This window comes from Somniosus microcephalus, chromosome 21 (genome assembly GCF_052327205.1).
Source record: "Somniosus microcephalus isolate GS21.2 chromosome 21, FLI_Smic_1.0, whole genome shotgun sequence".
In the NCBI taxonomy this organism is placed as follows: domain Eukaryota; kingdom Metazoa; phylum Chordata; class Chondrichthyes; order Squaliformes; family Somniosidae; genus Somniosus; species Somniosus microcephalus.
In genome coordinates this window covers 67,844,708-67,867,997 of record NC_141007.1, presented here as the reverse complement: position 1 = coordinate 67,867,997, position 23,290 = coordinate 67,844,708, and the positions used below count along the sequence as shown (strand labels likewise).

The window sequence follows — 23,290 nt, the reverse complement described above, 5'->3', positions numbered from 1 at the left end:
TGCACAGCAAGTCAGCCACAGATTAAGAGGCTACAAATGATCCAGAACCAAGTAATGAGGCGGCACATCAACTCTCGTGCTTCATCCTCTCAAACTATCTGCACAATATTTGTGGATTCCAACCAAAGGAAGAAAGGCTCCCTGGACTCCAGCAGGGATGCCTGCACAACACAAGGACCAACACGTCACTGTCACTGCTGATAGAGGACAGAATCGACCCAGTTAATGCAGTGTAGCAGATTTGTCTGTGAGTGGCAGACCTTAGCAACAATCCACCAGAGAGAGAGAATTATGGCACACGGTCAACTGAGTGACACCAGAATCAACACACTGGTCAAAATTGACCGCTACAAATACAATATCCAATATGAAATGGGTAACAAACCCCAGGTCACCCTTAGCAATAGGACTAGCTGTCGCTCAACATTATTCCGAATCAGAATACCAGATATAGGCATTGCTACACCAAGCATTGGTTCCAATACATCCATTGGGGAAAACTGGGAAAGGGAAACAAAAGGAAAACCTGCTGAAAGAAGTTTCACAGGAACAAAAAGCGCCAGGCCCTAGTTACTGCACACAAAAATCACCATTGGATGATTTGCATCTCCTTGCAAGTCAGGAAATCCATTCCAAGGCATTGATACGTCAGGAGAAAATCAGTGGGCAAACCTTGAGCTTGACGGCATAGTATTAGAGGCCAAATCTACACATGCTGGGTTTTAAAAAACAATTTTTTTTTATAAAACAGTGAAAAGAAAGTATCAAACTCAGTCTAAATAATCTTAAAGCTGTACTTTATTAACATGCAGTTTGCACTATTCTTTTAATTCACAGATTAGCAGGTTCAGGAAAAGTGCCTGGTCTGATCAATTTTTTTTAGTGTCTCAGCTCAAGCACTGGAACACTGAAAAAACATTTTTATTTAAACATAAGGAACCAGATTCCTGAAAAATTTAATAATTAAATAAAATAATATTTACAAAATTAGCTCGCTAATGACCCAGCAGATTTATGCAGTGATAAGCTAAGCCTTTCAGACCAAAGATTGCTAGGTTTAATCGCCAGTCTGCGCTCAGTTACCTCAGCCATTATGGTAGGAGTACTGCAACTGGCCTCAGCACTCCTGGATCAACCGGAGGGAAAACTGGCCAGGCTTCCTGCCCTCAACCAATAGGCAGTGACCACTGCTGGAAATACATGCATGTGGACATCAGGACAGGACAGTACCCACTTCAGTTGTGATGCCCCCTAAATTCGAACTCCGTGCCACAATTCATTCTCAAGTTTTGGTGAAGTGCAAGAATGTGCCTGGCAGCCATGGAATCACATACCAGCAAGGAGTCAATGATTTCAGGATGGGTGAGGGATGTAGAGAAGGGGGGTGGGGGAAGAGAGATTTGGCAATATAAGGATTAGGACCCCATGGACATCAGAGTGTCTCGAGTGCATGATATGGTGAGTTACTTCTGCAGTGTAGTGACTTATGTAGATAAAAGCGATTTTGAAAAACATTGCCATTTGATTGGCTAAAAGCTGGCTCCACACGCTACATTTTCAGCAGACCAAAAGGAAAAGAATGAAAGACTGAAACAGTAGCATCCATGTTTTCCATGTCAAATAGAAAACGGCTACCTACAAATAAGGAAACCCAGTAGCAGCTTCCAGAAGAGGGCATCAGGACCAGGAAATGCATGCATTAAGGGTCAAAAAGCTTTTTATTCCTACTGTCTGGTACATACTGCTGATATTTAAAATAGACTTTAAAAATGTTCTTTAAGTTACTTCCATCATTTCTTACCGATACATAATTACTTAGCGTCTTTAAAAGAAACGCCAAAACATTTGCAGACTGGTAATCTGGTAACTGTTGAACGAGAAGAACTAAATATTTGCCACGCCTGGAATATAGCCTCTATATGCAGATGAAAATTTGTCTAGTCCCTTGAGTCTCCTCTGTGTATATGCACTGGCCTATCTATCCCGAGAAAACTGGTGGTTGAAGAACAGCATTACATTTTTTTTTTTTTTTAAGTATGTGCACAATGACCTGAAACAACAAATTACTTTCGCAATTATAACGAGAAATGCTGGTATGAGGAAGGAATGACACAAAACAAACAGAAAAGTATTAAACCTTTACGGTACGTATAAAGGAGTAGGGAAACTCTGATCTGCTCCAAAATGAATGAGGGACAAAATACTAACAGGACTCACCTGGTCTGAGGAAAGTGATCAAGAAGATCCCACAGAGTCAAACTAGACTGAAAGAGATGTTGAAACCTGGATCCATCTTCCAGCTGCAAAGCAATCCGAACCTGAAGAAGAATCAGTAACAACCATGTCAAATATTTGTAAATTATACTGATCATCTAAGCCAGAGACATTCAATTACACCAACAACTCCTTTGATTGAAACATTAAAATCAAGGACACCCCAATATGGAATGTGGGGGTATTTGGCTCCCCTCTCAATTCCCAGCTAAAACTGCAGATCATTAGTCGTCTTGCCACCAAGCCGCAATCTTTCAAAATGGGTGTGGGCCCTTTCCTTCTCTTCCCTTAACAAAAACATGCATTACCCTATCAATAGGTACGCTTTCTATCAAGTTACTCCCTTTCCCAATCCATTAACTAGAAATTCTAAATCTAAATCCAAAAAAAAAAATCCATGAATAAAAGGGGATCTTATAAAAAAATTCCAAGTACAAGGTCACATAACGCTTTTGATTCAACACCTGTGATAGAAGTTTACAGCTCAGAAGACCATTCAATCCAATCTGCCTGTGTTAAGTTACACAAACCATACATCTTCCTCTGCTTTCCCCTTAGAAGTTGCAGTGGCCTCTGCCTCAACTACTGCGGCAAAGCAGCACCTGCTTTAATAACTGTCTGCATAAAGACATTTCTTCTCTCAACAAGTGCAAAATGATAACCCTCGTCACAAACTTCTCAACCAGTGGAAACAGTATTTCCTCATTTACTCGATCAAAACATTTCATAATTTAAAAAACCTCATCTTCTCAGCATCAGTTTTGGGCACCCAAAACTATGGCCTAACCATTACCAGTTTAAGTTGAAAATCTCGAAGCAACTTGGTATATTGTACTTGGAGAAAAAGGATCATGCCTGTGGATTAACAATTAATAAAAGCTAGGACGGACTTTATGACCAGAATTCTGCCTTCCTTGAACCGAAGGAGGGACATTACAAATAACATGGTAATATTTGTATGAAATATACTGTTGGCATACTGAAAGCATGTAGCCAGGAGACAAATGACTGATTGTGTGTTAAAAAACACAAGATACCAGACGAAAGATTCTGTTACCTTTCCAACCAAAGGCAGTTTGGCTCAGTTAACACCACTCTCATCTAGAAGTCAGAAGATCGTGGGTTGAAGTCCCACTTCAGCATATGGAGCAGATGCTTTACAGTTAAACAGAGGCCTTTTCTGCTCGTGCAGATGGGTATTAAAAGATTACATGGCACCATTTGAAAAAGAAAAGCAGGCAATTCTCCCAATGTCCTAACCAACATTCCTCCCTCAACCAACACCTTAAAACAGATCAACTGACCATTCATCTCATTGCTATTTGTGAAATGTTTTGCTGCATTTGCAACGCCAGATCTACCAATAGTTACTTCAAAGAAATTCACTGAAGTGTTCTGGAACATTGCAGAGACATGATGAGGAGCTACATAAATGCAAGGCTTTCTTTCAGTGAGGGGCCCCTACTACAAGCTCAACCAATAGGAGTAACTGCTCCAGGCTAGATGCCCAACCAATAATGAGTAGCGCCAACATATCATGGCATATCATGTCAAAGGGTAAGCACCATCCAACCGTGTTCTGGATGGAGAACAGGGGCGGTCTGGTGCATCTCATTGGACAGGTCAACTATCTCAACAATCGTTCTGATGCAGTCGAAGTACTGCTTGCAACTGCTGGACACAAACCTAGAAGCTGCACTAAGCTGTGTGCTGTGGCTGATAAATTCATGCCAGAATTCCAAATTTTGGTGAAATAGAAAGAGTGCAAAGTTTCATACTGAATGGTGGTAGATGTTAAATAAATATACACATACTGCCCGTGCAAGAAACACAGAAAGCTAGCATACAGGTACAGCAAGCAATAAGGAAGGCAAATGGCATGTTGGCCTTTATTGCAAGGGGGTTGGAGTATAAGAGTAAGGAAGTCTTGCTACAATTGTACAGGGCCTTGGTGAGACCACACCTGGAGTACTGTGCACAGTTTTGGTCTCCTTATCTAAGGAACTATAAGCAACAAAGGTTCACTAGATTGATTCCAGGGATGAGGGGACTGTCCTATGATGAGAGATTGTGTAGAACGGGCCTATACTCTCTCGAGTTTAGAAGAATGGGAGTTGATCTCATTGAAACATACAAGATATTGAAGGGGATTGCTAGGGTAGATGCGGAGAGGTTGTTTCCCCTGGCTGGAGTGTCTAGAACTAAGGGGCATAGTCTCCGGATAAGGGGTAGGCCATTTAAGACCGAGATGAGGGTGAATTTCTTCACTTAGAGGGTTGTGAATCTTTGGAATTCTCTGCCCCAGAGGACTGTGAATGCTGAGTCTTTGCATATATTCAAGGCTGAGCTAGATAGATTTGAGACTCATGGGGAATCAAGGGATATGGAGATCAGGCGGGAAAGTGGAGTTGAGGTCGATGATCAGCTATGATCTTATTGAATGGCGGAGCAGGCTTGAAGGGCCGTATGGCCGACTCCTGCTCTTATTTCTTATGTTCTTACCTGTATTGTGCACAATCATTTTCTACTAAAATTAGTGCATGCGGCTGAAACAATGTTGCCATAGCCACGCCTGTGACTGACCAGCGATTCCTATTGGACAACACTGACTTACGGTGTGATCTTTCATCAGAAATTGTATGCTATATATTCATATCTTATATAACTTCTCAGAACATTAGCCATTATTTCTTTCAGATATTTCCAACACCTTCCATTCTTATTTCAAATTTCCAGCACTGAGTTTTTCTTTTTAGCTCTGCAATAAGGATGGTGAATCTGGGAAGTGGAAATGTCACACCAAAACAGAAAGGGGTGTTCTTCAGAGGTTGCAGTTACCAGATTGTTGTGGCAGTTTTACTCATTACCTGGCAGCACTCAATGCTGATAATGGATGCCTAAAATGTCATCGTCCTTCCCCAGGAGGGGCTTCCTTCGTCTTACTCATGACAAAAATTCTTTCCTCAGGACAAACATCCCTCACCTGAATCAGGAGCAAAGCTCAACTTGATCCATGAAGGTACTTTCTTAACTATTCCATCTTCTCAATTGAGGATGAAGGATGCAAGAGTGAAGAGCTTCTATGTCCAATGTAACAGCAGCAGCAAAGGGACTCAGCTCGCTGCTCTTCTTCCCTGGCCGAAATTCTGGAAACTATTAAATGGGAAAATCCCAAGTGTAAGCATACATTGTATGCCACAGCACATCAATACACCAGCACTAATGTCATCACTAGAATTTCGGGAGAATAACATTTTTCACTAGGATTTCAGTAAAACTTTAATAATGGGAGTATGTCCGCCATACCGTGCTATGTCATGCTACGTCCATTTGACCAACCAGTACAATTATGGATTTTGTCCCTACAAATTCAGGACGTTTCTGGAGTGAGCATTTTGAGCAGTATAACATGAAGTTCTGGTGGTTGGAACAATTACAGATGAAGAATGTTGCACATTATACATTAAAACATGTTGGCTTGCAAGTACGATTTTTGTTGAAACATATTGGTGCCAATACATTAAACAGGCCTGGGTAGAACACTGAACATTCAACAGCATCGGTCCAGTTTCAAAAATTAATGATGCAACATTTTATCTAGCTGTTAAAAATTGTACAATTCAGCAGGTAGCACCTTTATCAGATCAGATTCCCCCCTGATAATTAAAGATAAAGGCACTGATGCTAACTATTAAGAACTATTAAATAGTGTTTGTATTAAATGAGAAAAACTATTTTGAAACAAATACCACTATGCTCTTGAGGGAGGAGCGTCATGTCCCTCACACTGTTACATTCCATACCATGGGTATCTACAACATGAGCGGAACACTGCAGACAATCTGCTACAAACAGATGTGGGGGAAAATGTATATGTTTACAGAAACCAGAAATTACAGTTTGTCCTGGGCTATTAATAACAAGTTGTTTTTGGAAAAAAAAAGCAGCATTTATGGAAAAAATGATTCATGCAATAACAATAAAGGATGTTCTTAACCAGTCACCAGTTTCTCTCAAAATGTCCGTGACATATCACAACCCATTAGGCTTGGAAATTCTTTCATGTGCTTCTTTCATGGGGTTGGAACAAAGCTCCAGAGCATAGTTTATTCAAGACAGGTTTAAGATGTGAAGTCACATTGGAGGCCCCAACTCCAACCCATACATCTATTTAACTCCTGCAGCCTTGTCTCCTCAGATCATAAAGCGTGATTCAAAACTTTAGCGTTACCCAAAGCCTCAAAACTGGAAATAATAACTACATTGCAGCCCTCATTTCAATGACACCATTTATTTACTGCATGTATTTGGTGCATTCGACTTGGTGCTATTTTGTCATGTCCCACGGTCTCCTCTTCTTCAAATCCCACGATTCGACAGTAGATTTCGATCAATTTTTAGAAAAACTGTCATTTTCCACCTGTTGGAACTACACAAAGTTCTAATCCTCTGAGGCCAAGAGGTGTTTGCAAAAATATTTGGAAACATAACCATCAAAACATCTCACAAATGAGAACGCTTAACTTATGTACATTTTATAGCAACAAAGTATCCAGTTATTTCTGACAGATTAAAAGGATTTCGTTGTAACTCTCCCTCCATCGCCCACCACCACACCCCACCAACACAGAAACTTAAGAACTAGTGCTCATCCATAAATCAATTCATACTTCATGTACACAATATTTCATATCAGAGTATTGTGTATTATTTATTACAAAACCAATTTATGGAACAAACCAATCATTTATCCAAACAATGACCCACTGACAAGAATTCAATAGGCAACCTTACTTATCAAAGTTTCCTCAGCTGCGCTAGTGCCACAAAAAGCCAGGAGCTTTCCAACTGCCTAATTCCAAAGCTCATCTCGGACATGAAGTGCACCCACATATATTACAGCACAGATCACACATGGAAGAACAATTACTAAGCCCTGGGTCCTTTTCTCAACGCTAATCTACACTGGACTTTTCAGAAGCACAGTATGAGTTACCAATGGAGTCACTGGATCATCACACGTTTGTCTGAACCATACAACCGAGTGCGATCTCTCAAATAAATAAGCTAGAATTTAAAAGGAATAAATATTTTTTTAAAGGTCACTAAGTTACACTGGTGTGAGCAAGCTAAATACAGGAAACTTTGGTTTATCCGGAGGTTGTATGTCCGGAAACCTCGATCTAACAGCAGCCATTTTGTTAGGTTTTTTTTCTTTTTTTCTTCTTCTCCTAGCATTTTTTTTTTTTTTTTAAACAGTCAGTCTCTGGAAAGCCTCTCTGAAGCTGTTGCTAAGCTACAGAGACGCTTCCAAGGTACGGGCCGACTGTTTACAAGCTGTTGCTAAGCAACAGTGTTTGTTGTCAGATACGGAGATGAAAACCTCCGTATCCTTCAACATTAGCGCTGGTCTGTCCGGAAGTTTTCATAGATCGGCATCACGCCGGTCCCGTCGGTGCCGGATATCGCGAAGTTTCCTGTATACTTTTGTAAAGGATATTGCCTCCTCTTCCCTTCAACTCACAGCTAAAAGATGGAAAAGCAAATTGTTTGTATGCCAGTTTTGATGTGCAAGAATGGCTTGGGGAAACCCGCCCTCCCTGTGTGGGGGTGGTGGAAGAAAGGGAAAAGCAGTCTGACCTTCTTGTAAAAGCATGGCTGAGATGTGGGAGATGACATAAATCAAACCATGCAATATTACTTCAGTGCGGCAACCCCCATTGGAATCCCAACACGCTATGACACCACACTGCGCTACCAAATATATACTGGTCTCTGAAGAAAAATAAAAGTATACTACAGTACATAGTCAATGGACCATTGCCCACTCATGATTTTTCATTTTATACATAGTATTTTGAACCTCCTTCATTCAAGTTGATGATTTTCAACCAAACATCACAGGACTCTCATCTGAAAGCAATCTCCCCCACTCTTGAAACAGAAAGATGTTGGGCAGATGTCTTGCATTATTATCCTTGCTCCCAAAAAGTAAATATATTAGCTGCTCCTCTTGACATAAGCCAGGCGTAACAGTGTTTACAGATTCTTTTTATTTCATAATATGAAAACCATATGGAAGTGAGGTTTTACACCATAAACCAATTGCCAATGGTTACACTTAATATCATCGACAAGTGGGAGGTTGTGGTTAAAGTGATGTAAATATGAACAAGTCGAACCAAAAGTACTTTATGATTTTCAATAGTATTTGTATTAAGGATGGGCATTATCTCATGCATTGCTGCCCGCACCTCCTCACCTCAAACCCAAATATCTTAGACCTTCCGTTATGGAATATTATTTATTCAGAAAATCGAATTTGGTGGTTCTAGAAAACCCGCCAATTTTTATTGACTATATTCAATGTTAAGATATATAAAGACAATTTCAGTGATATTAAACAAATTAGTTGTAGACTGGCCCCAAATGATCAAAAACTTACAAGCATTTGCCATGTCAGTACAACAATCACCATCTCACAATTGTAAGAAGTCACACAACACCAGGTTATAGTCCAACAGCTTTATTTGAAATCACAAGCCTTCGGAGCGCTGCTCCTTCGTCAGGTGAAGTGGAGCTGTTGGACTATAACCTGGTGTTGTGTGACTTCTTACATTTGTCCACCCCAGTCCAACTCCGGCATCTCCACACCATCTCACAATGTACAAAAGCATGACATTCCAGGAAGCTCGACATTACATAGGGCATTTGGACAAGATTCTACTGATAGAGGTGAAATTGTGCAGCATGACAGTGGAAAGTTCTAGCCGTAATGTCAGCAACCACCTTCCAAAAGGCACAACTTTGTTTGGCCAAAACACAATCTGTTTCATTTGGATTATTCCAAATATTCAGCATCAATACAAGTGTATTACAAAGGCTTAGCTTCATCCCAATCCCAGAGCTCTAATTAATAACAAGAGTGACAATGTTTTAATCCTCACTGACCAAGGTATGCCAACACTATAAATACAATTCATCCATCTTCAAATCAAGATAATAAATAAAATCACAACCACACATGTATTGTACACAAAGTTTTTTCCCCCCAATTTCATTGTCATCAGTTAGGATAGTGTATCAGCAGAATAATTATGATTAAAAATAGCCATGTGGCTATAGACTTATTACTCAACTGATCAAAATGTCATCACACAAATCTATTTCATGTGAAAAGAAAATTATACTATAGCCTAGTGGCTTTTAAATCTTTTAAGAAATCTAAATATACAATTACACAAATACAATGGTGGGTTTTTTTTGTTTTTTTTTTTATAAAAAGTGTTTGATAATTATTTTTATACAAAGGGAGAAATGCCAGGAGAGCCCCAATGTATTTTGATGATGATACTGTTCAATTATACATTTCTACACTATGCGACAGCACAGAATTGAGCCATTCAGCCCAACAAGGTCTGCACCAGTGTTCTTTTCCCCACCAAGTCTAATCCCACTCTGCTGGTCCCCCTCTACATCTTATCATTTATTTTAAATGCACAAATACTGAATTCCCTTTGCAAAGTACCTATGGACAGTGCTTCAACAACAATTAGCTCAGCATTCCACATTTTAACCACCCTCTGTGTAAAGAATTTTTCTAGCCTCCCCTTGAATTCTTTGCGATCTTAAATCTGACTAAAAAAGGGGAGTAAAACATTGTGCAAGACTTTTAAAAAAATGAAAAGTATATATGATGACTTGGACAGAACACTGCAGAAAGGGAAATTGCTGATTTTGCAATAAGAGTAACGGTGAGGCCATCAGCGCTCACCGTTATTATGGTGTAAATCAGACAGCAGCTTCTGCCATCCGCAGTTAAACATGGAAATCAGGAAGTTGCTGTCCTATCTGCCCTGCTCCCCCATAAACTTCGCTACACCGATGCCTCGCCGATAGACCCGGCATTGAAATACACGTATAGGCATGCATTTGCGGTACTTTTCCACTAGTAACCCACGAAACATGCCAGAAAAAGTTAGGGCTTGTCCATTCAAGTGTAAGTGAATTTTTAAATGCTTGATGTCTTAATTACTGACAAACAACCTCTCTGGCACTGAAAATAAACTTTACTCATTCCTTCAGAATTTAATTCTTATTGGGAGATTTTTAAAAATTTAAATAATTTTTCACACATATTTGGGCTGAATGGCACAATTCTGTGCTGTAGCATACTGTGACAGATCGTGTCAAATTTTTTTTCCACTTTTATATCTATCTTAATCCCAGATTTCTTTCCCGCTCTACTTCACTTTCTGTACATGGTTTTACACTGAATTAAATATTCTAACTTACACTTCCTGGTTTAGACTCTGCGTGTCTCAGTGAAGATTCTTCAATCTGATTGGTTGAGGAGACATGCTGTTCTTTGCCCTGCTCACACATGTCCCAGATTCCCTGTAGAGGGCAACGCCTTGTTTCAGACACCCGATCACCATAAATTGCCATTCAAATGCCCACGAAAGTCTGTGGGCAGCTGTAAATGTAATGAACAGTGAGCGCTGTTCGTTTGCCGCTGACAGCAAAATCCGGGCCATTATTCCATTCCTCGGCACAAAGCGATTTATTGGAACTTTCCAGGTTAAGTACAACAGAGTTCATAGATAATGCTGAACTTTTATGCCCCAACAATTTAATTCAGCAACAACTCCAAACACCAGCACTTCCCTCACCATTCACACCTAAATCCGCAGAGTGCAATTGAACATAAGAAACAGGAGAAATCGGCCCCTCAAGCCTGCTCGCCATTCAATAAGATCATGGCTGATCCAATCTTGGCCTCAACTCCACTTTCCCGCTCTCTCCCCATACCCCTCGACTCCCTTGTAGTTCAAATGTCTGTCAATCTCCACCTTGAATATATTCAGTGACTCCGCCTCCACAGCTCTCTGGGGCAGAGAATTCCAAAGATTCACGACCCTCAGAGAAGAAATTCCTCCTCATCTCCGTCTTAACTGGGCGACCCCTTATTCTGAAACTATATCCCCTAGTTCTAGATACCCCCACTCGGGGAAACATCCTCTCAGCATCCACCCTGTCAATCCCCCTCAGAATCTTCTATATTTCAATTAAGATTACACCTCATTTTTCTAAACTCCAATGAGTATAGGCCCAACCTGCTCAACCTTTCTTCATACATCAATCCCTTCATCCCAGGAATCAACCTAGTGAACCTTTTCTGCACTGCCTCCAATGCAAGTATATCCTTCCTTAAATATGGAGGCCAAAACTGTACGCAGTATTCAAGGTGTGGTCTCACCAGCGCCCTGTAAAGTTGCATCAAAACTTCCCTACCTTTATACTCCATACCCCTTGCAAAAAAGGCCAACATTCCTTTAGCCTTCCTAATTACTTGCTGTGCCTGCATGCTAACTTTTTGTGCTTCATGTACTCGGGCCCCCCGATCCCTTTTACCTCAACATTTTGTAGTCTCGCTCCATTTAAATAATTTTCCTTTTTCATTCTTCCTTCCAAAGTGGCTAACCTCACATTTTCCCACATTATACTCCATCTGCCAAATTTTTGCCCACTCACTTAACCAATCTATATCCCTTTGCAGATTGCTGAAATGATTGCCAAGTTCTGGGTAGCATTAGCTGTGAACTGCTACAATTTGACATTTTACTCTGTGGTTATCAGTTATTTGCAATCCCTATATTTTGATATTTCACAATAATGAAAATGAAATTATATATTTGGAAACTACAATACAATGGACACAGTGAAATAATGGAAACAGTGAGAGAGCAGTCATCACGGACTACACACCAGCTCAGAAAACCGACAGCAAATGATCTGCCCAACCCAACAATGCTTTCTTTCACAAAATAATAACAGCAATAAAGCTGCAGGATCCTTCACAACTACTGCCAGCTATAACTATCAAAAAAAAACATTTTAAATATAACTCTATTGCTCACAAAATTAACCATTACCACATGATCATGCTGCTGCCACATAGTCGACATCACTCATCCTGTAAATTGACCTGATTATGTCTTTGACTCGATTGTGTCAATCTTCAGAGTTCTCGGTCTCCACTGGCTGAAAAAACATTGACTTTGGAGCCAGTATTTTGGAGCTGCTACCTCCAAAATGCAATGGAGGCACTCAAGAAACAGGGGGAAAAAATGTATAAAATGGTACAAAAACTGAAAAAGAGAATATGGAAAAACAATAATTGTTGCATAAAGCGTGTTACAGTACTACTCTGCTCCTGGTTTGAGTAGGTTTATTACTGTAATACGTAATTACTGTAATGCAGCACGGTGGCATAGTGGTTAGCACTGTTGCCTCACAGCGCTAGGGACCCGGGTTCGAATCCGGCCTCGGGTGACTGTCTGTGTGGAGTTTGCACATTCTCCCCGTGTTTGCGTGGGTTTCCTCCGGGTGCTCCGGTTTCCTCCCACAGTCCAAAGATGTGCGGGTTAGGTTGATTGGCTATGATAAATTGACCCTTAGTGTTAGGGGGATTAAATACGTGGGGTTACGGGGATAGGGTGGGATATGTGTCGGTGCAGGCTCGATGGGCCGAAATGGCCTCTATCTGCACTGTGGGGTTTCTGTGATTCTGTGAATACCAGTTGATCACTCGTGGCTTTGCACACAGGGAGTGAAGACCAAGTGTAGTCTTTAGATGAAGTGGGGTTACAGTACATGAGATCACTGAACCCAAGTGCACAGACGTAACTGAGCCCCCATTTTAAAGTCATTCATTTTGTCATTATTCTTGCAGGTTACCGTCATAAATTCCTTTGTCCACATTTATAATGGAAACTACCTATGTAAACGCGTAAAGCTGTAATTACACCCTTCTGCCAATGGTGGCACCACACTAGTAGGAGGCTGTAATTCCAGTGTGACAAGCTTACATAGCTTCATTACACAAGCTTCATTATAAACGTGGAAATGAGAATTTATAAGTCGGCAGGAAGTGCCCACAGTCGCAAGATTTGAATACATTAACTAACATTAGGATTTGTTTCAGCATCACAACATGTGATCTGAACACTTTTTAAGGGTTGAGAAATCAACTGTAGCAGATTTTTCAAAAACAGGTATTTCATGGCCTAGCAACAGAAAATGACCTCAAAAGCTCCTGGAATGTCATAAAGACCTAACTGGTTCCCTCGTGCCCTTCAGTGAAAGGAATCTGTCACTCCTACCCAGTTTGGTCTACATACGACTCCGATCCCACACTATATAGGTGATTCTTAATGCCCTCAGGGCAACAAATGCTGCCTTGCTAGCGATGCCCATATCAACAGTAAATTAAAGCGGGACTCAATGTTTTTTGCACTTGGACTTGTTTCACTGGTTCACATACTTCTACAGTTGTAATTCAGAATGTATTTGAAGCATGTTGTTGTCCCTCACTTTAATTACCTGTGTATCCCTATTCTGTTGCACTGTTCTGCATTACTGTCTCATTTGTATGCTTTTCATTTGGCATGAACTCAAACAATACTGTAAATGTTTTGCAATTAAAACACTGAATTCCCATGAAGCACCATTACAAATTTACATACAAAAACTAAAATGAACATGTGCATTTTGGAGACTACAAGGAACATGGTTAATTAAACTAGCAGAATTTGACATACATCAGTCCCTGTCCACATTTAGAATAAACCGGACCAACTATCTGAACAATCCTTCCGTCGGCCCCCCACAGCTCAGGAAAACACATTACAGAATGTGCTATGACTTCCAAACTCATTAAAAGAGGCTAGGTATTTTTTAGCAGAAGGTGTTCAATCCAAATGTATTTTTATAGGTAGTTGGCACTAGTACACAGAAATTATAAACTTCAAAGTCTACATCCCTAGATTATCACCAACATGTTAGCATTGTGTGCATTTAAAACAAGAACTTTTGTTGGCTATTAAGCAGGTATAGAATGAGCCAAGTGCAATGTAAAGCTTCCTCTACATTGCAACTGTTCCTCAGCAACATACAGGAAACTTTGGTTTATCCGGAGGTTGTATGTCCGGAAACCTCGATCTACCGGCAGAAATCAGGAGCCGTTTTGTTAGGTTTTTTTTCTTCTCGTGGCTTTTTTTTCCCCAACAGTCAGGCTCTGCAAAGTCTCTCTGAAGCTGTTGCTAAGCTAGAGATGCTTCCAAGGTACGGCCGACTGTTTAGAAGCTGTTGCTAAGCAACAGTGTTTGTTGCCAGATACGGAGCTGCAAATCTCCGTATGCTTCAACATTAACGCTGGTGTGTCCGGCAGTTTTGATAGATCGGCAACAGCTCGGTCCCGTCGGTGCCGGATATCACAAAGTTTCCTGTACTTCAGTTCCAACCTAAAGAAAGTATATACAGGGTCCATGTGTCATTTCTCTGAATTAAACTGCCAGATTAGTGAAAATAGCACTAAATAATGGACAATTCTGTGTTGTGGATAGAAAGCGTAGTCATTGCCCAAACTCTCCTCATTTAGGAACCTTAAACCAAACAAATGGTCTTTAAATTCAGATTCTAGGGCCTAGATATTAACCGCACCCCAACAGGTGGTAGAGGATTAAAAAATTAAACACAGGTAACGCGACCCCAACACGGCCGCGGATATCGGGCATCCAAGGGACCTGCCACAGAGAAGCGGGACACTTAATTCACGTATTAAAAGCAGGTTCCCACAGTGCAAATGGGAGCCCGATTTATAATCAACTGCTGCTGCATGGGTTTCCCAAAGGTCTAACCCCACCCCCCAATCCCAGGCCTCTCCAACCTCCCGAATGCCAGGGACCGTCCAGAAGGGTGCCTGGCTGTGGCTCCCTGCCACTGGTGTTCCCTCCCTCAGGCTGTCCACTTGGTCGACTGCTGGACGGGAGATAGCTGACAAATGTTAATGAGGTCCTGCCATTAAGTTTGGCAGGGCCTCCGTGTCCCCGGCCTTGCCGGGTTCTTCGGCCGTTTTTGACATCACTCGCACCCTCCCCGCAAACATCAGGGCACCAGTGCCCAGGGCATTTATGCTGCTCACACAATTGGCCGCCCTGCACCCAGGGTATTTGTGCTGCTAACACCATTGGCAGCCTTGCAGACCCAAGTAAAACTACAGAAACTGGATTTAACAGCGTAAACGCCACGAGCCGGTTTCCAGACTCCTGGAATCCAAATTAAAGGACTAATATAAAAGTAGCTAGAGAGACTTTCATCTCATTGGTTTGGGCTATATTTGAACCAAGATCTGAGTGTTAAGTATGTCTGTAATAAATCATGCTGTTAAGCCATTTACACACAGTTTACACAAAGGGTTTTTAATTGCAGCAGCACATTTCATTTGCTTTTAAGTTGTACTGGAATTTTACACCTCTTGATTGCCTCATTTAAACAGTACGTTTATTATTTCCTTTCAATTCACGAACCCCAATAACAAATGCAAACATTTTGAACAGCATATACAGAACAGTTGCAGGAGTTGAATTATAGGTTCACAGACCTTTGCCCAAAATGATGTTCAAATAAAATTAGAAGCTTCAAATTAAAGTGGACCGCTCCTAGAAATCTTTAAAATTCTGTATTTCAGTGAAAGAATTCATTTTATTATAACTGACAGACATGATTCAACTAATATAACCTAATTCAATGCTAATTTTTATGCACAACGGTAATATTTATTAAAAATGAAACTAAAAAACAAACATGCTTGAATTTTGCAAATCCAACTACTGAAACATGAAAATCTTGGGCATGGTGCATTTAAAAGTTACAACATTTTCATTTTAAGTTAAAATTCCCATTTGTCCTTGGTACAGAGAGGATACTTTATCAATGTAATTGCTCCTGTTCCAAGGTGTAACACAAGATCACAGACCTGGAGTTTCCTCCGCAGTTGCGCCCGCGTACACCCGTAATCTGGGCACAAACAAATTATGTGGCTGAAAAGCTTGTGGAGTTTTGGGTTTAAGCGAGTTACGCGTGTAACTACAATATAGCCAAGTCTCTTGAATTTTTTACGTCCGTCCATCAAAACTCGCCCACCGAACGGATCGGATCTTCAAAACAAGCCACATCCCGACTCTCAAATGCAAATATCCTCCAATTACGCTTGCTCGGGGGGGGGGGGGGGGGGGGGTTCTCAGCACTGCAGAAAACAGTCGATTTTCTGGTCTTTTAATTTCAACTTTGATTTTTTTTTTTAATTATCCTCACTGGGACCTGCTCTGTATTTTTCATTTCTTCGAATGGATTTTTATAGCTTAAGTACAAGCCACATTAAAAACTGAAAAGCTTCCCCGATTGCAGGTTCCCAAACGTGCTGTGCCTGACGTGCATGAATGATGGTCAAATGAGTTTAAACTTATTTTCATACTTAAACATACGGTGTGGGTTCGGCGCTTTCCTTTGGCTCCAATTGTTTACGCTAATTTACTCCCGTTTTAAGTTCGGGCATATTCTAATGAGATTGGGAGGATACTTGGGCGTAACTTGACATCAGCAAAATCATGCTTGGCTAATCTACTGGAATTTTTTGAGGATGTAACTGGTAAAATAGATAAGGGAGAACCAGTGGATGTGGTGTATCTGGACTTTCAAAAGGCTTTCGATAAGGTCCCGCATAAGAGATTAGCGTGTAAAGTTAAGGCACGTGGGATTGGGGCACGGTATTGACTTGGATAGAGAACTCGTTGGCAAACAGAAAGCAAAGAGTTGGAGTAAACGGGTCTTTTTCCGAGTGGCAGGCAGTGACTAGTGGGGTACCGCAGGGATCAGTCCTTGGACCCCAGCTATTCACAATATATATTAATGATCTAGACGAGGGAACTAGATGTAATATCTCCAAGTCTGCAGACGACACAAAGCTGGGTGGGCGTGTGTGCTGTGAGGAGGATGCCGAGAAACTCCAGGATGATTTGGACAGGTTGGGTGATTGGGCAGAAGCATGGCAGATGCAATATAACGTGGATAAATGTGAGGTTATCCACTTTGGTGGCAAAAACAGGAAGGCAGATTATTATCTGAACAGCAATAGATTGGGAGAAGGGGAAGTGCAACGAGACCTGGGTGTCCTTGTGCACCAGTCGCTGAAGGTAAGCATGCAGGTGCAGCAGGCGGTTAAGAAGGCAAATGGTATGTTGGCCTTCGTAGCGAGAGGATTCGAGTACAGGAGCAAGGATGTCTTGCTGCAGTTGTACAGGGCCTTGGTGAGACCACATCTTGAGTATTGTGTGCAGTTTTGGTCGCCTTATCTGAGGAAGGATGTTCTTGCCATGGAAGGAGTGCAGCGAAGATTCACCAGGCTGATACCTGGGATGGCAGGAATGACGTATGAGGAGAGATTGGGTCGATTGGGCTTGTACTCGCTGGAGTTTAGAAGAATGAGAGGGGATCTCATTGAAACTTATAAAATTCTAACAGGACTGGACAGACTAGATGCAGGAAGGATGGTCCCGATGGTCGGGGAGTCCAGAACCAGGGGTCACAGTCTAAGGATAAGGGGTAAGCCATTTAGGACCGAGATGAGGAGGAATTTCTTCACCCAGAGAGTGGTGAACCTGTGGAATTCTCTACCACAGAAGGCAGTAGAGGCCAATTCATTAAATATATTCAAGAAGGAGTTGGATATATTTCTTAAGGCTAAAGGGATCAAGGGATTTGGGGAGAAAGCAGGGACCGGGTACTGAATTTGGATGATCAGCCATGATCGCATTGAATGGCGGAGCAGGCTCGAGGGGCCGAATGGTCTACTCCTGCTCCTATCTTTTGTTTCTATGTGGCACAACATTGGATGTATTTTCGGGCACAACTTCCGGCAGCCAAGGAGGAAGCTCCAGGCCACAAAGATTAATGTCACTATAGCTTCACAGAGAACAACGCATTTTTAGTCTATGTTGGTGTTAAAGTTTCTGCATTACTAGTGCAGCCTGTCACACTTATCGTCAGGCACACAACGGTTTCTGATCAGCCCAACAGTGCTAGTCCTGAAAGGATTCATAAAACACCTTCCCCAATTAAAAAAAAACACAAAATCACTTCGCACAGATTTATAGAATTATGGAATTATATAAAACAAGTGTTCTTTTAAGCTTAAAAGCTATAAACTGTATTAATGCCTTAATGTAAGAATATCACTACAGGTAGACTACACCCTTTATCCGAACTTCCGAAAACCGAGACCCTCTAAAAACCGAAGGTTTTTTCGTTCAGCGTAAGTCGTGCGCACGACTTACGCTGAACGAAAAAACCTTCGGTTTTTAGAGGGTTCCGGTTTCGGAAGTTCGGATAAAGGGTAAGTCGTGCGCACGACCCCCCCCGCCGACCCCCCCGCCCCACCTTCCGAAATCCGAAATTCTCCGAAAACCAAAACAAGGCTGGTCCCGAGGTTTTCGGGTAAAGGATAGTCTACCTGTACCACCATGTCCATTTAATGTATTATACAAATAATGGTTACCTTTCATTTCTGCATTGAATTCTTTTCCTCCCAAACTGCAAGTGTTGCTGTACCCAAGCAAACTGGCTTTGATAAGTTATTGAGTGCAACAGTTAAATTAACATACACAATCAATAGGTTGTTAATTCTACACTCTGGGTGGGGGACTTCAATGTCCATCACCAAGAGAGGCTCGGTAGCACCACTACTGACCGAGCTGGCCGAGTCCTGAAGGACATAACTGCCAGTCTGGGCCTGCGACAGGTGGTGAGCGAACCAACATGAGGGAAAAAACTACTTGACCTCGTCCTCACCAATCTACCAGTCGCAGATGCATCTGTCCATGACAGTATTGGTAGCAGTGACCACCGCACAGTCATTGTGGAGACAAAGTCCCATCTTCACACTGAGGACACCCTCCACCGTGTTGTGTGGCACTACCACCGTGCTAAATGGGATAGATTCAGAACAGATCTAGCAGCTCAAAACTGGGCATCCATGAGGTGCTGTGGGTCATCAGCAGCAGCAAAATTGTAGTCCACCACAATCTGTAGCCTCATGGCCCGGCATATCCCTCACTCTACCATTACCATCAAGCCAGGGGACCAACCCTGGTTCAATAAGGAGTGTAGAAGAGCATGCCAGGAGCAGCACCAGGCGTACCTAAAAATGAGGTGCCAACCTGGGAAGCTGCAACACAGGACTACATACATGCTAAAAAGCGGAAACAGCATGCTACAGACAGGGCTAAGCAATCCCACAATCAACGGATCAGATCAAAGCTCTGCAGTCCTGCCACATCCAGTCGTGAATGGTGTTGGACCATTAAACAACTAACGAGAGGAGGAGACTCTATGAATATTCCCATCCTCAAATGATGGTGGAGCCCAGCACGTGAGTGCAAAAGACAAGGCTGAAGCGTTTGCAACCAACTTCAGCCAGAAGTGCCGAGTGGCTGATCCATATTGGCCTCCTCCTGAGGTCCCTACCATCACAGAAGCCAGTCTTCAGCCAATTTGATTCACTCCATGCGATATCAAGAAATGGCTCAGCACACTGGACACAGCAAAGGCTATGGGCCCCGACAACATTCCGGCTATCGTGCTGAAGACTTGTGCTCCAGAACTAGCCGTGCTTCTAGCCAAGCAGTTCCAGTACAGCTCCAACACTGGCATCTATCCGACAATGTGGAAAACTGCCCAAGTATGTCCTGTCCAAAAAATGCAGGACAAATCCAATCTGGCCAATTACTGCCCCATCAGTCTACTCTCAGTCATCAGCAAAGTGATGGAAGGTGTCATCGACAGTGCGATCAAGCGGCACTTACTCACCAATAACCTGCTCACTGATGCTCAGTTTGGGTTCCAACAAGACCACTCGGCTCCAGACCTCATTACAGCCTTGGTCCAAACATGGACAAAGGAGCTGAATTCCAGAGGTGAGGTGAGAGTGACTGCCCTTGACATCAAGGAGCCCTAGTAAAACTGAAGTCAATGGGAATCGGGGGGAAAACTCTCCACTGGCTGGAGTCATACCTAGCACAAAGGAAGATGGTTGTGGTGATTGAAGGTCAATCATCACAACCCCAGGACATTGCTGCAGGAGTTCCTCAGGGCAGTGTCCTAGGCCCAACCATCTTAAGCTGCTTCATCAATGACTTTCCCTCCAACATAAAGTCAGAAATGGGGATGTTCGCTGATGATTGCTGAGTGTTCAGTGCCATTCTCAACTCCTCAGATAATGAAACAGTCCATGCCCGCATGCAACAAGACCTGGACGACATTCAGGCTTGGGCTGATAAGTGGCAGGTAACATTCGCGCCACAGAAGTGGGGGGCAATGACTATCTCCAACAAGCGAGAGTCTAACCACCTCCCCTTAACATTCAACAGCATTACCATCGCCGAGTCCCCCGCCATCAACATCCTAGGGGTCACCATTGACCAGAAACTTAACTGGACCAGCCACATAAATACAGTGGCAACAAGAGCAGGTCAGAGGCTAGGTATTCTGTGGCGAGTGTCTCACCTCCTGACTCCCCAAAGCCTTTCCACCTCTACAAGGCACAAGTCAGGAGTGTGATGGAATACTCTCCACTTGCCTGGATGAGTGCAGCTCCAACAACACTCAAGAAGCTCGACATTATCCAAGACAAAGCAGCCCGCTTGATTGGCACCTCATCCACTACCTTAAACATTCACTCCCTCCACCACCAGCATACCGTGGCTGCAGTGTGTACCATCTACAAGATGCACTGTAGCAACGCCTCCCAAACCCGCGACCTCTACCACCGAGAAGGACAAGGGCAGCAAACGCATGGGAACACCACCAACTCCAAGTTACACACCATCCTGACTTAGAAGTATATCGCCCTTCCTTCATCGTCGCTGGGTCAAAATCCAGGAACTCCCTCCCTAACAGCACTGCGGGAGTACCTTCACCACACGGACTGCAGTGGTTCAAGGCGGCGGCTCACCACCATCTTCTCAAGGGCAACTAGGGATGGGCAATAAATACTGGCCTTGCCAGCGCCGCCCACATCCCATGAACGAATAAACAAAAAGTTGAAGCCCATGGAATAAAAGGGACAGTGGTAGCATGGATATGAAATTGGCTAAGTGACAGGAAACAGAGTAGTGGTGAACGGTTGTTTTTCGGACTGGAGGAAGGTATACCCCAGGGGTCGGTTCTAGGACCACTGCTTTTCTTGATATATATTAATGACTTGGATGTGGGAGTACAGGGCACAATTTCAAAATTTGCAGATGACACAAAACTTGGAAGTATAGTGAGCAATGAAGAGGATAGTGCTGGACTGCAAGAGGACATGGACAGGCCGCTGGAATGGGCAGACACGTGGCAGATTAAATTTAACGCAGAAAAGTGCGAAGTGATACATTCTGGTAGAAAGAATGAAGAGAGGAAATATAAACTAAAGGGTACAATGCTAAAGGGGATGCAAGAACAGAGACACCTAGGGGTATATGTGCACAAATAGTTGAAGGTGTTAGGACAGGTTGAGAAAGCAGTTAAAAAAGCTTATGGGATCCTGTGCTTCATGAATAGAGGTATAGGGAACAAAAGTGTGGAAATTATGATGAGCCTGTATAAAACACTGGTTCAGCCTCAACTGGAGTATTGTGTCTAATTCTGGGCACCGCACTTTAGGAAGGATATGAAGGCCTTAGAGAAGGTGCAGAAAAGATTTACGAGAGTGATTCCAGGAATGAGGGACTTCAGTTACGTGGATAGACTGGAGGTACTGGGGTTGTTCTCCTTAGAGCAGAGAAGATTGAGAGGAGATTTGACAGAGGTGTTCAAAATCATGAGGGGTCTGGACAGGGTAGATAGAAACTGTTCCCATTGGCGGAAGGGTCGAGAACCAGAGGACACAGATTTAAGGTGATTGGCAGAAGAACCAAAGGCAACATGAGGAGAAACCTTTACTCTGCGAGTGGTTAGAATCTGAAATGCACTGCCTGAAAGGGTGGTGGAGGCAGATTCAATCACAGCTTTCAAAAGGGAGTTGGATAAGTACGTGAAGGAAAAGATTTGCAGGGTTACACTAAAGGGACTAGCTAAAGTGCTCTTGCAGAGAGCCGGCACGGGTTCGATGGGCCGAATGGCCGCCTTCCGTGCTGTAACCATTCTATGATTGCAAATTCATTAGCAAAAGAAATAGGCAGATTACTCACCAAATTCTGTTACGACCTAATCCTCACGCCATGATCTTATCAGAGCAGTCACAAGGGGCCATATGGCCTACCCCTGCTCCTCTTATGTTCTTATTTTCATTATAAGTTAAGTCCTGATTTGACCTTTTCTTTTAAGTGGTAAGAGATTGAGTTGCTTTTTTTAAAAAAAAAAAAGTGAGACATAGTAAAACTTGGGTAAAGCACTCAGCAAAGTGCAAGAGTCAGTTTGCTCTCGCATGCAATTATCTGCCAAGTGCTAGGACCTATGTGCTGTTATATTAAATGAAAAACACAGATTGTCTGAATTATCACCACCAGGGAAGCTCTATTTCTTCCTTTTCCTGCAGCTTGCTTTGAGTAGAATGACTGTGGGAAGAGAAGTCTGACCTTTCACTATTTTGTTCGATAGAAGGGAAACATGAAGCAGTGTCACAGGATCGAGTCCACTCTTCACAGTCATCAATTATTATTGTTAATAACAAACAAGCGAATGTATTATTTGTTTTGTGGGGTTGTAAAATCATCCTTGTAAATATACCATGGCAAGGAGGCCCGAGATTAGGCGCTAACAGCAAGTTGTCCAGTGAATCAATTGCCACTGTGCAGTAATGGTGGAGCGGGGAAGGAAAGTTGTCCAAGGTCACAAGTACAAACATCCCAACTTTCTCCTTCCGAGACAGGTGGGCACCGGAGGGACTGGAGTGCATAATCACCCCCAGGAACATAATTTTAATTTATTACGGTTCCTTTTAATTTGTTTTAAGTTACAGTCCTTATTGTTTGTGCCCGGGGCACATGGTTAACTTTTAATAGGCACCAGCCTATGATAAAGAAAGAGTCATCCCAACTTTCAAAACCCCAAATTAGACATGCATTGCCACTGTGCTTCATCCACCAGTATAATGCACAATGCACCAGCTATATGATTTCCACCCCTTATAAACCAG

At 42.5% G+C, this 23,290-nt stretch overlaps 1 protein-coding gene across 5 annotated transcripts in view; it reads right to left on the bottom strand.

Annotated features, from left to right (window-relative positions):
• aspscr1 (ASPSCR1 tether for SLC2A4, UBX domain containing) overlaps positions 1–23,290 on the bottom strand; it is a 238,060-nt gene that overhangs the window by 198,275 nt on the left and 16,495 nt on the right. For all 5 annotated transcript variants that reach the window (XM_085963846.1, XM_085963844.1, XM_085963843.1 and 2 more), the window contains one exon: positions 2,218–2,318. In XM_085963846.1, the coding sequence (XP_085819972.1) occupies positions 2,218–2,318 (101 nt within the window). The remainder of the gene's footprint in view (positions 1–2,217; positions 2,319–23,290) is intronic.